Source organism: Myotis davidii, unplaced genomic scaffold (assembly GCF_000327345.1).
Source record: "Myotis davidii unplaced genomic scaffold, ASM32734v1 scaffold211, whole genome shotgun sequence".
Lineage (NCBI taxonomy): Eukaryota > Metazoa > Chordata > Mammalia > Chiroptera > Vespertilionidae > Myotis > Myotis davidii.
Genome location: NW_006282523.1, coordinates 1,082,270 through 1,095,020, shown reverse-complemented (window position 1 = coordinate 1,095,020; position 12,751 = coordinate 1,082,270). Strand labels below are relative to the sequence as shown.

The window sequence follows — 12,751 nt, the reverse complement described above, 5'->3', positions numbered from 1 at the left end:
TTCCTGTGGTTCCGCTCCAGCCCCGAGGCCTCGAGGAGGAAGGGCCTGTGAATTGGGGTCGCGGTGTGAAGAGCGCGCGGTGCTCTGCGGGGCCGGTGGGAGAGCTGTGCGGCCGCCGCATCCTGCTTTTCCCCGCAGGTGGGCACCAACCTGACCGACATCGTGGCCCCCAGAAGGATCACCATCCGGGAGCTGGGCGGGTGCATGGGCCCCATCTGGCCCAGTTACTATGGAAACTGCCGCTCCCTCCTGGTGGGTCCCGTCTTTGAACTCTTCCAGGGAAGTGTGTCCCCGACCTGACTTGGGGGCGGGGGGGCGGATTTGGCTTTCTGAGCGACTGTGCGAGTGGAGGGGACAGGGCCCACGCTGCTGTGCCCTCTGGGAACTCGGCCTGAGCCTGGTGGTCCCGCCGGCAGCTCGTGTCAAAGCTGGGGGGTGTTCTTGCTCTGCACAGCCCTCCCCGCAGCCTCTGTTTCAGTCATTCTCGCCTCAAAGCCAGGTCTGTGGTGCCCGGGGGAGGAGATTGAGCAGGGCTCCTCCATCACAGTGGCCCTGAGCTTTTCCCTTCTTCCCAGTTCATGATCGATGCCTCCAACCCCACCCAGCTCTCCGCAGCCTGCGCGCAGCTTCTGGGCCTGCTCTCTGCAGAACCGCTGGCAGAAGCACAGGTCCTGATCCTCTTCAATAAAACGTACGGGTCCGCGAGCCGAGAGGGAGCTCAGAGGGTTCCCGGAGAAGGGGTCCCTTGGAATGTAGCCGGGGGTGGCCCCTTAGGGAGGGGTGCCGTGGGGGTTGGGGTGGGCTTGCGGGGCCCACTTTGACAAGGCGCCCCTTTCGCTCCAGTGACCTGCCCTGTTACATGACCGTAGAGGAGATGAAGTCGTTAATCAGGCTCCCAGACATCACTGCTTGTGCCAAGCAGAACATCACCGTGGCAGACATCAGTGCCCGCACGGGCACGGGCTTGACCGAGGTGCTGCGCTGGCTCCAGGACACCCACGGAGCCGGCTGATGACTACTGGGTGGGGGCGTGGCTGGACCGCTCTGTGGGGAGGAGGCGGAGGTTTGTTCTTAGGCAGATAGGTACCCGGCGTAAACGGAGAAGACCGGCTTCAGTGCCTAGTTGCAGTGATGGGTAAACTGAGGCACCCAGGGTGGAAGTCCCGACAGCCCACGTTGGAATGAAGATTGCCCACGGCTAGGAGAGCAGCACCGGCCTGCAGACCTCAGCACCCGGGGCGGCATGCAGGCAGGGCTCCGGCAGGCAGGGAGGTCAGCAGGGAGAGGTCGGGTGGAGCGCAGGTGCCGCTGAGCTCATGGTCACATCTGCGAAGACCCTTTCTCCAAGTTCACGTTGGCACGTCCTGGGGGCCTGCTCGAACGTACCTTTTGGGCCACTGTTCAGCCTCCTGTGATTGGTAAGGAGCTGTCTGCCCAAGTGCGGTGACGCCTTAGGTTTTGCAGTGCTTCCGGCTCTTCCCTGCGCATGGCCCGTGCCGCTGCTGGGCGCCACCTCCCCAGACACCACCGAGCAGCCTGGACGCGGGCCATCTCCACTCCTCATTGGGGTCCTCGTAGATTTCACAGGCAACTTGAGACCCAAAGGGCTTTCAGACACCCCCCAGTTTCAGAGGACTTGAGCAAAGGCTGGTGAAAAGCGTGAAGTGTTAGAAGACTCTGGGCTGTCAGTCAGTTCTTCAGCTGAGAGAGTGCGACTCGCAGGGGGCAGCACCAGGTGGGCTCTAGGGCCTGCAGGGCAGCAGCGGGCAGGAAGCTCGCCCTTTCACTGTAAAATCGGAATTATGTAAACGCGTTCTCTGTGCCCCAAAAATGAATTAAAACAGCAAAGCAAAAATGACAACTTAAAGCCTGAAAACACAAAAGATCTTAACTGTGTATCAAATTGTGCCACAACCAGAGAAAAGAACCTCTGAAGGCGACACTCCAACACCATCGGCCTGTCCAGTTGGATGAGAACAAAAACTGACATCTTAACTCTCGTTCTGTCCATTTACCTTAGTGCTGTTCATGTTGGAGCTGTTTTATGTTTATTGGAGGATGAAGTACACCTGCGAAACATTTTCAGTGTAAAAGATACAAAGACAAGTAAAACTTAAAATATTAAAATTTAATAGTAAATATCTATAAACTCAGAACTTTAAAGTTACATAATATACATTTTAAAAAGCACATTCCTAAGGCCTGTCTGCAAAAATGGTCTAGAAACGACATCTCAGCATCCGCATTCCTAGAACCCAGACGTCGGTCTCTAAGTACCACCCCCACCAGAGGGAACAGTGGTCTCCGACAGAAACCCTCCTACCACAGGCAGGGAGAGGGCGCCTTGCACCCAAGCTGGAAGCCCAGGCCAGGCCAGTGTTGAAAGCTACCAGGTCTCTGGAGGACTGACAGCTGCCATGAGGCTCCAGTGAGAAAGGCTCCCTACTGCCACGCCCCTTGGGGCGGTCCTGTCATTGGGCTCCACATCAGAACCAAGGCCTGGACGGACTCCAGCTGCCTCGTTGGGGACTAAACTGGCACCGGGAGCCAGTGGTGTAGATGCCGACCACCCCTCGTGGTCCTGCCCCCATCCCCCTGCACTGGCGAACCCCGGAGCCTGTGATGGATTTGGTTGACCCGAGTCCACAGCATCTACAGTCACTTGGCACCTGGGGTTGGGATTATGGGTTATGGGGTTGGCCCGCGGTTGTCTCAGCCTGGACCTGTGTGTGCAGAACAGCTGAGGGAGAGGCTAGGCTCGGGAACGGTGCCGGGTGTGACTGGCTGGGGCTCAACCAGGCACTGGCCCCTTCTATGGGAGCTCGGCACAGGTCACATCCCCTGGGACAAGGGCCTGGCAGATGATCTCATGTGAAAGAGTGGTCTTTAGGGAGGAAAAATGAGAGCAGAGAGTGGAGCCCTTTCCCGAACTCAGGAGCTGGTGCACCAGGCTGTGTCCGGGGGGGGGGGGGCATCCAGGGAAAGGACTGATTAGGGGACCCCCTGCCCCTCCCCCCCACCCTGTGCAGGAACCCTCATCTCTCAAAGGCAGGTCTCTGGCTTCTTCCTGGGAGGGAGGCGGGCTGACTGAGGCCCCTGCTGCTGCCGCTTCCTTATCGCCCTGTAGGCCTGCACAGCCCGCTCTCTCTCCTCAGCCACAATCCGCTGTCGGGCCATGGAGGTGGGTGGGGGCTGGGGCACACCGCCAGGGCGCAAAAGCATCGCCAGCATCAGGGATTTCCTGCCGGGCTGAGGACCAGACAGGAGGGGCACAGGGTCAGGAAGGAGGTGACAGCGCCTGGCCCGGAGCTGTTAGGCCCCGTGGGAACCGCACTCCCCGTGGCAGCCAGGGAAGCCCCCCGCCCTCCTCACCTGGCCGGTGCTCATGCTCTTCCTGGGCTGGGCGGTCAGCTCAGGGGGCTGCATGGCGACCTCACCGAACTTCACGGTGTCTAGGGGCAGAGGAGCATGCCTGAGGCCTGCTGCCACCTGAGGCACTGGGTGCCCACCCACCGACCTGGGGGGCACATTGGTGCCGCCGGCCGCACCCCCACCCCCACCCGGCTGACAGCCCCCTCAGGAAGAGCCACCTCGGAGCAGCTCCTGCTCCAGCCTCTCCGCTGCCTTCTCCTGTCTTTTCTTCCGGACTTTGTCCCGCCGCCGCTTCTGGAACCTGGGGGGGAACAACATGGCAGGCTCCCAGCTCATCTCCCTGGACTCAGGAGGCGGTGAGGGTCACCTGCCCTCGAGGGATGCCTGAGGCAGAGCCCCGGCAGCTGCCCCAAGTCCCCGATCCTTCACCACCCACAGCCGTCCACCAGAGAGGCCCTGCACCCCGCCAGCCAACCTGTAAGACCGAGACGCCGGCACCTCCTCTGTACAAACGAGGGACTGAGGCTAATAGGGGTCACTGCTAAGGGCTCTCAAATCTCCTCTGGACAGGAAAGGTGACATTGGGAACAGAACCCTAGTCCTGGTCCAGGGAGAGGCGTGGCACCTGCCGACCAGAGAGGGAACCCCAGGGCTGCGTGTCAGCCTCACCCAGACCCCCACCCACTGCCGATTCCCATGGGGTAGGCATGGTCCTTGGCAGCCAGCAAGCCCTCCTGGGAGGACACTGAGCCTCATCCTTTCTCCAGCTCCCGACAGCAACCAGCCTGGCTGGACAGCGGGCCAGACCTGCGCTGGCTCTTGGTCCCCCTTGATGACTTTCCAGAGAAACACAGAGACAACGCTGGGCCATCAGAACTCCTGGGTCAGAGCCTCCCTGAACCGGTGGTGACCAGGGTTCTCAATTTCTTTCCCTGAATGACGGGGTGGGGTTGCCCCTGGCAACAGAAAACCATCATGGGGCCCCCAAGCCTCTCCAGCCCCCACTCACGCTCTCTTCCCCTCGGACTTCTTCTTGGGAGCCACCTGCGCCTCGGGCTGCTGGTCGGCCTGGTTCTTGCTGAGGAACAGCACGTGCTGGGCCTCCTGCTCCATGCGCTGGATGTAGGCGCCGTCGGACTCCCACTTCTTCTGCTTGAACTTGGGGACCGCGATGTCTGGGTCCACTCCCCTCGCCTCCTTCTCCAGCGTCTTTCTGAAGGCCGCCTGGGCTGCGGGTAAAGGGAGATGAGGCACGAGGGGCCGGGAGGAGTGGTGGTCCCAGTCCGGCTGCCATGCTCACACCCCTCACAAGGCCACAGGAAGGGAACACCAGGCTCAGGAGGGGGCAGCCCAAAAACTGTGGCCGACAGGGATGGACGGTGCCCATGCTGGGGCACCTACAGGGACGGGGTCGCCCAGGCCACTGGCACATGTCGGAGAGCTCAGCTGAGAAAGGAAACAGGAAGCCACCTGATGTCCATCAGTAGGTGGTCCTGAGTGAGTCCCCGTGCTCAGGCATAGGCCTCCCCGCCCTGGTCAGGGGAGAGCACAGGGGACCTCCGCACAGGGGTGTGGACAGGCCATAAAGCCCACTGCACATGGAATGTGTAGAGGGCAGCATGCCCTCGTGTCACACGGACGAGGAGGCACGTGCAGGCGTCTGGAAGGTACGAAGCAGGAGCAGAGACTGTGCCTCATACCCCTCAGAACGGCCTGACTTTACCACATATGTGAGTTTATCCTTCAAAAAGCCCGGGATTTAGGTTAAATTACCCAGCAGCAGTGCTGCAAAATCAGTCCTACATTTGGGAGAACAAACATGTCTACACAAAACAGAAGCTCCATTCCCCGACACGTGCGAAGGGACACCTCTGGCAGAAGCTGATGGAGGGCACTGCCTGGCCTGGGGGAGGGGTGTGATGGGCCAGTTTGTCCGAGTGAGCTTCATCACTGCCCTCCTTACCCCCCGCACCCCGCTGCTCCCCCCATTCTCCCTCACAAGACTCACTGGCTCTTATCGCCACCCTCCCTCCCTCAAAGTACATCTGCACCGACCTCCGTCCGACGGGTCCCCTGCTCCTGGGGGAAGTGAATGCTGCTCACCCCAAGCCCAGGGCTCCCCTGCAGCCTCTTCTGAAACCAGAGGCGGCGGTGGCCCTGGAGACGCCGGCCTCGGGTCAGCCCTCGCCCCGCCCCCTCGGGCCCCGGCAGGCCGTGGCTATTTGGGCAGTGACGCTATTGCCACCCACACGGGCCCGCCCCTTACCCTCTTTCCTCCTCCTCTTGTTACTGACGGCGTTTTTCATTTCCTGGCGGCTCCTCATAATCTCTCGGAGACGGAAAGGGATTTCCTGTTCATCCTGGTTCTTGGGCTTGCAATTCACTCTCTTCTTTTCTTGGCTACTAAGGAGAACACGGTGGTGAGACGTGTCCTACGTCCGGCAGAAGCAGAGTCAGAGAAAACGAAGCTTCGCAGGCCGCCCCGCTGCTGTGGGCACGCGGGCCGAGGCAGCATCCTCCCCCGCAGAATGCTCCGAGCGCCCCAGGGGCCGCCGCGCCCTGGCCTCGCCCAGGATGGCAAGACGGCACCCTGGCCGGTGGCAGTGTCCCCTCTTTCGCGCCTTCACTCGCGGCACGGACAGGGCAGAACGCGAGGGGGCCGGCAGGGGCAGAGACCCACCTCCGCGGCCTGGGCCACGGCGCCGACTGCTTCCCCAGCAGCTGCTGCCGCCGCCCCTGCGGCCGCTCCGGGCCCCCAGGCCTCCCTGTCCTCGGGGGGCCCGCTGCTCGCAGCCTGGCTCCAGCCATCTGCACGCGCCGGGGTCGGAGAGAAGCCACTTCCTCTCTCGCGGGCGGTCCTGCCCCACGACAGCCACTTCCGCTTCCTGCACCAGCCCCACGCTCATTGGGGCGGTGCAGCACCTAGCGGAGTGGCGATTGGCTAAGGTGGTCGCCGCTCACGGCCCGGAAGGGGCGGAGACTGGAGCGCGCGTGCGCAATGGGTCGGGCCGCGAGCGATGCTGCTGCGGTGTGTAGCCGTGGGTGGCCGGGCGGCGGCCTCAGCTTCCCTGTGCTTGGTGAGTACCTGGCGGGGAGGGCGTGGGCGCGGGGCCGGAGCGGCACGGACCGGAGAAATCCCGGCCTCCCCGTTTCCCAGGGACCGCGCTGCAGCCCGCGCCGCCGGCGGGCAGGGCAGCCTTGGACGCGGCCCGTCGTGCTGCTCCTGCTGGGCCCGCTCCCTATCGGCGAGGAGGGCTGCTTTGCTTCTCGGCCGAGCCCCGGGATTGGGCCAGCGGGTTCTGGCTCGTCCACCCGCTCGGCCATATCTAGGAGCGCCTGCTGCATGCGCGCCCTTTGGGGAGGCCGCCGTGAACCGGGAGCTCATGGTCCTCGCAGGAGCTGGAGACATAGTTCGGGCTGAGTCTGTCGGTTCTCCGTGCCCTGGAGAGACGTGGAGCGGGGAGGGGGCCCTGGGGCTGGAGGAGGCAGGTGACCCGGGCCGCCCGGGCTTCTCCTGCGACGGAAACAGGATGACGGGTGATGCGGTCAGTGAGAAGGTCAGAGGGCACGGGCCCTCTGTGCTGGGTGGAGGGAGAGGGGGCTTGGCTGGAGGTGCCGAGCTTCCCCCCACCCTCCATCTGCTGGAATGCATTCCGGTGACAGGCCCTGCAACCCCACTTCGCTTCAGTCGCATCATGTCGTCATGCCAACCATCACATCCGGTTACAGGTGGAAACCGAGTCTAGACTTGTCTAAGGTCACATGGGAAGTGAGGGAGCGGATCAGACTGCGGAGCCTTTGGCCACGGCCCAGAGGCCGAGATTCCCCTGGAGCTGGGGCCGGGCCAGGCCTGACCAGCTCTCTGGACACTCATAGGCTTATTTGCGTTCTTAGGGGCCAGGCCGACTCGCCAGCTGGGAGCGGTGCCGCGGGCTTCCTGGAGGCGGCAGCACTCTGCACAGGTACCCTGCCTGGATCCTGGTCTGCGAAGGCCTTAGAGAGTTCGGGAAGGACCATGGGGAGGAGGGCACCAGGCATCCTAAGTCCTCCCTGCCCGGCGGGAGCACCTCGGAGGCCCTGTACCCCCCGCCACCTGAGCTGCAGCCCCCCACAAACTGCTGCATGAGCGGCTGCCCCAACTGCGTGTGGGTGGACTACGCAGATGCGCTGCTGCAGCACTACCAGGACGGCGGGGAGCGGGCCCTGGCCGCCCTGCAGGAGCACGTGGCCGATGAGAACCTCCAGGCCTTCCTCAGGACGGAGATCCAGCTCCGCATGAGGAGCAGAGACTGAGCGGCCTGGCCGGCAGCTCTCCCCCGGGAGCCCGAGCCCTGCCCAGCAGCACGCGGCCCCTCGGTCCGGCCCCTCTGTCCCGGGCAGCCCCTCTGTCCCGGGCGGCCTCGTGGGGCTTGGGTCGGTGGGAATCGACTTCGCCTGAAAATAAACAAGCTCCCTGCTGCCGAGACGAGAGGCTTTGTGGTCTGAGAGGCTGTTGTGGCCTCGGCGGAGAGCAGGTGTCCTCAGCTGGTCCCCGAGCACCTGCCGCCGCACCAGCCTGTGGGTGAAATAAGACTCCGCCTTGACTATTCAGATGACACTGACCCCAGAGTCCCTTCCATGTCCCGCCTCCCAGGAGTCCTGCCGGAGGTCAGCTGTGGTCGCTCAGCTGTGGGCAGAGGGAGGGCTGTCTGCTCCCAGGAAGGTGCCCTTGGCAGCCCAGAACGTTCCCCGTTCGTCCTTGAGGAGACACCCGGCTGCCAGCCAAGCAGCCGGCTGCCAGCCAGCCTGCAGGGGCCTGAGCACGGAGCCACCGGTCCTTCCAGCTCACCTAGGCCCAGCCACCTGGGCAGGTGGCCAGGGGAGGACTAGGAGGCCGCAGGCATTAACCTGTGAACCAGCGTCCCAACACCGGCCGGGTCCTTGGCTGCAGACCTGGCCCTGAGACCATCGGCCCAAGTGGGACTTTATCTCAGGGCCCTCGTTGCCCATCCCTGTCTTCCCTCATCCGTGTCCATGGGAATTTCCACCTCATCCCCACCCCAGCAATCCCAAGCCCCAATGCTCGTGGCCTGGGCAGGGCGAGGATTAAAAGAATTTATGCCGGTTTATTGCCTCATTGAAGGGAAAAGCTCAGGTGGTAACACGACTTCACGGGGGATTTGAGCTGACAAACAGGCTTCTTTGATGTGAAACCAAAGAAGGGGAATGCTAATTCCTCCTGGGATCCGATGGGGTCTTGTAAGGTGCTGTGTGGGCACCAACGGGGAACGCGGTCCGCCTCCCAGCGCAGAGCCCACAGGGGTCCCCAGGTCTGACCGCTGTGTGGGCACCTGCAGGCGGCAGCGCTCCGGGCCATGAAGGCGGTTTTCTGGAAGCCGGACTGGGCTGCGGTGGGGAGGCCAGGACAGCAGCAGCGTTGTGCTTCGTCTGTGTCTCGAAGAAGAGCTGGTTCAGGAGAGAGTCCTGCCCTGCTCACTGTCCAATCACACTTCCCTCCCTGTCCTGGCCCGTCCCAGCTCCCTAGCTCACCTCCCTTCAGGCCCCTGACCGCACCTGAGCCCCTTCCCGTCCCCTGGTGCCCGCCCCAGCGGCCCCGGCAAGCTCATTAGCGTGGCATCAGGGGACAGTGCTAATCGGCTTACCCGGCAGCAGGATAAATGCCCGCTGACCCTGGTGAGGGAGGCCGCCCTCACACCGATGGCCCCCTGAGACCTGCCCAGTGCCTGGTGAGTAGTGACCTCCCGTGGCCTTTCCTGGCAGCCCCTCACCAAGGGGCGTGGGCGGCTGCTCAGAGGGTGGGGAGCGGGCGGGCGTTTCACCGCCACGCTGAGGCCTGGGTCAGAGGATGCACAGCCAGTCACCTCCTCTGCTCCCCCAAGTCAAGCGAGGTGCAGGCCGCCCCCAGGCCAGTGACTCTCGGGGTCTCACGTGCCCAGTCAACTTGAGGGGCAGCTCAGGCAGCAGTTTCCATGGGAACAGCATCTGCTCCTGGAGCTCCCTCGGGGCACAGAGCTGTCCACGCCAGGCCCGGGGCCCAGGACTGCGGAAAGGACCCGTCCAGGCCTGCTGCCGTCCTCCTGGGACCCTCCTGGGCTGGTTCTGGTCTCAGCACAGAGGCTGAATCTTAGGGAGGGAAGGTCCATGGCGGGGCCACTCCAATCCCAGGCACCCAGCACCCACCACTGAGCCTTCCTTCCCAGCGGGACGACCTGTCCTTGCCTCTCACTTGGTCTCAGCCAGCAGGCGGCTATTGGCAGCCCAAGGCTGGACCCCAGCCTTGCAGCCCGTCAGACTGGGGGCAAAGAGGGGACCCAGGGGACGGCACCTGGGCCTGCGCTGTGGGCACCGCACTCCTGTCGGTCACCTGCTGGGCCCCAGTGGCCGAGGGATTAGCCTCCCTCTGCTGCTAATAGGCTTAGAGGAAGCCGAGCTGCCCTTGTTCTGGGCCAAGGTCACTGGGCTTAGGGCATCGGGGGTGTCTCTGGGGAGAGAAGAGGAGAGGAGGTCACCTGGTCGGTGTTGCACGGACACCAACAGATGACACTGGCGCCCACAGGGAGCTCCAAGCACTGAGCAGCTGGGAAGACACAGCTCAGCGCAGCGTCTCCTGTGAGACCGGCCCCTTCCCTGCCGGCATCCCCACCTTCTCCCGGGTCCCCCTTCATTGGCGCTGCCGGGTGACTAAGACAGCATGCCCCAGCCTCAGCGCGGAGGGGTGCACTCGGGGGCCTCCGGCACTGCATTCCCCTGTGTGGCCCCAGTGCAGCCCTGCGTGCAGGTGGCAGGGGCTGCTGAGGGCTCCCAGGTCTCACCCTTTGGGGTTCCCGCGGGTGGGTTGGAAGCAGGAGGCTGACTGGGTCCCCACCTGGTCTGCCCCCAGCGCCCAGCGTGAGGGAGTCCAGAAGCCCAAGGTCGCCACAGGGTCTCTGCCAGCCTGGCCATGAACCTGGAGCCGCCCAAGGCCGAGATCCGCTCGGCCACCAGGGTGACGGGGGGCCCCGTCACTCCCAGGAAAGGGCCTCCCAAATTTAAGCAGCGGCAAACCAGGCAGTTCAAGAGCAAGCCCCCCAAGAAAGGTGTCCAAGGGTAAGCAGAGCTGGGGAAGGGGCGCCTCTCAAGGGGCTGGAGGGGCCCAGCAGGGAGGCCGGGGTGAGGCTCAGCCATCCTTTGCTGGTGGAGGTGGTCCCATTGTCCTCTAACGGGGTCTGGAGAGCCCGAGCATGGCCTGTCTCCAGCAGGAGGGGAGAGGAGCGGGGGATGGGGGCTCCTGTCACTGTCTCCAGTCGTTATTGCCAAACAGGCCCAGAAAGCGAGTTCACTGTCAACTTGACTCCATCACAGCCACCAGCATGGTCCCCGCACCCACGCACAGCCCACAGGTGCACACCCAAGGCACACCCTACACCAGGGGTCCTCAAACTACGGCCCGCAGGCCACATGCAAATACAAATATTGTATTTGTTCCCGTTTTGTTTTTTTACTTCAAAATAAGATATGTGCAGTGTGCATAGGAATTTGTTCATAGTTTTTTTTAAAACTATAGTCCGGCCCTCCAACGGCCTGAGGGACAGTGAACTGGCCCCCTGTTGAAAAAGTTTGAGGACCCCGTCTAAAGTGTCCCTGCCAGGCTCAGGGCATCAGCAAAATTTCAACCGTTGTTTTTGTTGTTCTCCTTTATTGCTTTGTTTGTTTTTGTACAAAACCTAGTGTGCGTAAAACAACATGCTGCGGGACATGATGCCACTGTGCCAACTCCAGGTATGAATGTATGTCCCTCTCCTCTTCTCTCCTCAGCCTTCCTTCTGGCTTTATCTGATGTGCTCTGAGCTTGACAGGTCTTCCCTGGTCCTGATGGCTTCATCCCTCATGCCTGTCCTGCCCTTGGGGGTCCTGAAGCATTTGAGAAGACATGGGAATCTGTCTGCTCCGCAGCTCTTTAGCCAAGTCCCAGCCAACCTTCCCCTGCCTGGTGCTTGGAGCCCTACACCAGGGGTCCTCAAACTACGGCCCGCAGGCCACATGCAAATACAAATATTGTATTTGTTCCCGTTTTGTTTTTTTACTTCAAAATAAGATATGTGCAGTGTGCATAGGAATTTGTTCATAGTTTTTTTTAAAACTATAGTCCGGCCCTCCAACGGCCTGAGGGACAGTGAACTGGCCCCCTGTTTAAAAAGTTTGAGGACCCCTGCCCTACACTCTACACTCAGGCACCTGCATTCGAGGGCAGACACCCCCCACCCCATTCCACTCTTCATGGCCACCGTCCTGACCGCTGTGCTTGCAGGTTCGGGGACGACATCCCTGGAATGGAAGGCCTGGGGACAGGTAGGACAATGCCGGGTCCCGCCCAGTTCTCCCCACTCACCTGCCACAGCAGGCAGGGTCCAGCCGCCTCTGGCTTCCCCCGGCCAAGGCTCACTTAGGGACGCCCCCAGCCTGTCCTTCATTTTCTCCCCAGCATCAAAGGTGAGGTCCCCCTGAAGTGGGGTCATTTCCACAAGTGGCTTCACCGGGTGCTTGGAGGGGCTGGGAGAGGAGGAGGAGCCCTTGCTGCCCCTCCCTGGGGTCTGCTGCACCCACCGTCTTCCTGGGCGGGGTGTCCACTCGACACCCCCCAAAGCTGATGTGTCCTGGGAGGCGGGTCTTCCCCACTGGAGGTGTGGACAGCGGCCCTTTCTCCGCAGACATCACGGTCATCTGCCCGTGGGAGGCCTTCAACCACCTGGAGCTGCACGAGCTGGCCCAGTATGGCATCATCTAGCCCAGGGGTGGGCGAACTTCGTCTTCCTGGGCGGGGTGTCCACTCGACACCCCCCAAAGCTGATGTGTCCTGGGAGGCGGGTCTTCCCCACTGGAGGTGTGGACAGCGGCCCTTTCTCCGCAGACATCACGGTCATCTGCCCGTGGGAGGCCTTCAACCACCTGGAGCTGCACGAGCTGGCCCAGTATGGCATCATCTAGCCCAGGGGTGGGCGAACTTCCTGACTCGAGGGCCACAGCGGGTTCTTAAACTGGACCGGAGGCCGGAACAAAAGCATGGATGGAGTGTTTGTGTGAACTAATATAAATTCAAAGTAAACATCTACACTAATAAAAGAGAAAATAATTGGCGTGCGTACGACCGCTACCCTTTTCATTGGCTAATCAGGGGGATATGCAAATTAACTGCCAACTCAGATGGCAGTAAGCAACCATGCAGTTGAAGCGAACAGGAGGCTTGCTTGCTCCAGTGATGAAGGAAGCCAAGGTTTACCGCCTGCGCGGACGGGCTCTGAGTTGCATTTTAAGCAACAATTTTGCAATTATAAAAGCTAAACAAAACTCAGATACCCGCTTTCATTAGCAGAGACCTCAGAGCTGGAGACAGCTCTCAGCT

General features: G+C 62.0%; 4 protein-coding genes across 7 annotated transcripts in view; 3 read left to right on the top strand and 1 right to left on the bottom strand.

The window, feature by feature from the left end:
• ARL16 (ADP ribosylation factor like GTPase 16) overlaps nucleotides 1-1,291 on the top strand; it is a 1,993-nt gene extending 702 nt beyond the window's left edge. The window contains exons 3-5 of the mRNA XM_006753064.2: nucleotides 139-252; nucleotides 576-691; nucleotides 844-1,291. Coding sequence (XP_006753127.1) covers nucleotides 139-252; nucleotides 576-691; nucleotides 844-1,012 — 399 coding nt within the window. The 3' untranslated portion in view covers nucleotides 1,013-1,291. The remainder of the gene's footprint in view (nucleotides 1-138; nucleotides 253-575; nucleotides 692-843) is intronic.
• Nucleotides 1,292-2,107: 816 nt separating this feature from the next.
• Nucleotides 2,108-6,272, bottom strand: CCDC137 (coiled-coil domain containing 137). Its single transcript, XM_006753013.2, has 6 exons — nucleotides 6,053-6,272; nucleotides 5,639-5,772; nucleotides 4,382-4,601; nucleotides 3,591-3,673; nucleotides 3,373-3,452; nucleotides 2,108-3,249 (listed from the first exon to the last, which is right to left on the bottom strand). The coding sequence occupies exons 1-6, from the start codon at nucleotides 6,178-6,180 to the stop codon at nucleotides 3,043-3,045; spliced, it is 852 nt and encodes a 283-aa protein (XP_006753076.1). The 5' UTR covers nucleotides 6,181-6,272; the 3' UTR covers nucleotides 2,108-3,042.
• Nucleotides 6,273-6,339: 67 nt separating this feature from the next.
• OXLD1 (oxidoreductase-like domain containing 1) lies at nucleotides 6,340-7,837 on the top strand. The gene is made up of 3 exons (XM_006753010.2): nucleotides 6,340-6,449; nucleotides 7,267-7,720; nucleotides 7,752-7,837. Exons 1-2 carry the CDS (start codon nucleotides 6,390-6,392, stop codon nucleotides 7,663-7,665), a joined length of 459 nt encoding a protein of 152 aa, XP_006753073.1. The 5' UTR covers nucleotides 6,340-6,389; the 3' UTR covers nucleotides 7,666-7,720; nucleotides 7,752-7,837.
• Nucleotides 7,838-8,568: 731 nt separating this feature from the next.
• Nucleotides 8,569-12,151, top strand: PDE6G (phosphodiesterase 6G). Of its 4 annotated transcripts, none has more exons than XM_006753012.2 (4): nucleotides 8,569-9,098; nucleotides 10,253-10,458; nucleotides 11,660-11,700; nucleotides 12,060-12,151. In XM_006753012.2, exons 2-4 carry the CDS (start codon nucleotides 10,313-10,315, stop codon nucleotides 12,134-12,136), a joined length of 264 nt encoding a protein of 87 aa, XP_006753075.1. In that variant the 5' UTR covers nucleotides 8,569-9,098; nucleotides 10,253-10,312; the 3' UTR covers nucleotides 12,137-12,151. The 4 variants fall into 4 exon arrangements, with proteins under 4 accessions (XP_006753075.1, XP_015415501.1, XP_015415497.1 ...); XM_015560015.1 differs by lacking the exon at nucleotides 8,569-9,098 and adding an exon at nucleotides 9,117-9,909; XM_015560011.1 differs by lacking the exon at nucleotides 8,569-9,098 and adding an exon at nucleotides 9,117-9,981.
• Nucleotides 12,152-12,751: the final 600 nt, after the last annotated feature.

What these genes read in the sequence shown, in the direction of transcription:
- OXLD1 (XM_006753010.2), top strand. Translation starts at nt 6,390, where the DNA reads ATGCTGCTGCGGTGTGTAGCCGTGGGTGGCCGGGCGGCGGCCTCAGCT. An exon ending in CCTCAGCTTCCCTGTGCTTG is followed by an intron (nt 6,450 to 7,266) that starts GTGAGTACCTGG and finishes TTGCGTTCTTAG; the next exon opens with GGGCCAGGCCGACTCGCCAG.
- CCDC137 (XM_006753013.2), bottom strand. Translation starts at nt 6,180, where the DNA reads ATGGCTGGAGCCAGGCTGCGAGCAGCGGGCCCCCCGAGGACAGGGAGG. An exon ending in CCGTGGCCCAGGCCGCGGAG is followed by an intron (nt 5,773 to 6,052) that starts GTGGGTCTCTGC and finishes TCTCCTTAGTAG; the next exon opens with CCAAGAAAAGAAGAGAGTGA. An exon ending in GGAGCAGGAGCTGCTCCGAG is followed by an intron (nt 3,453 to 3,590) that starts GTGGCTCTTCCT and finishes CTCTGCCCCTAG; the next exon opens with ACACCGTGAAGTTCGGTGAG.
- PDE6G (XM_006753012.2), top strand. Translation starts at nt 10,313, where the DNA reads ATGAACCTGGAGCCGCCCAAGGCCGAGATCCGCTCGGCCACCAGGGTG. An exon ending in CCCAAGAAAGGTGTCCAAGG is followed by an intron (nt 10,459 to 11,659) that starts GTAAGCAGAGCT and finishes CTGTGCTTGCAG; the next exon opens with GTTCGGGGACGACATCCCTG. An exon ending in AATGGAAGGCCTGGGGACAG is followed by an intron (nt 11,701 to 12,059) that starts GTAGGACAATGC and finishes CTTTCTCCGCAG; the next exon opens with ACATCACGGTCATCTGCCCG.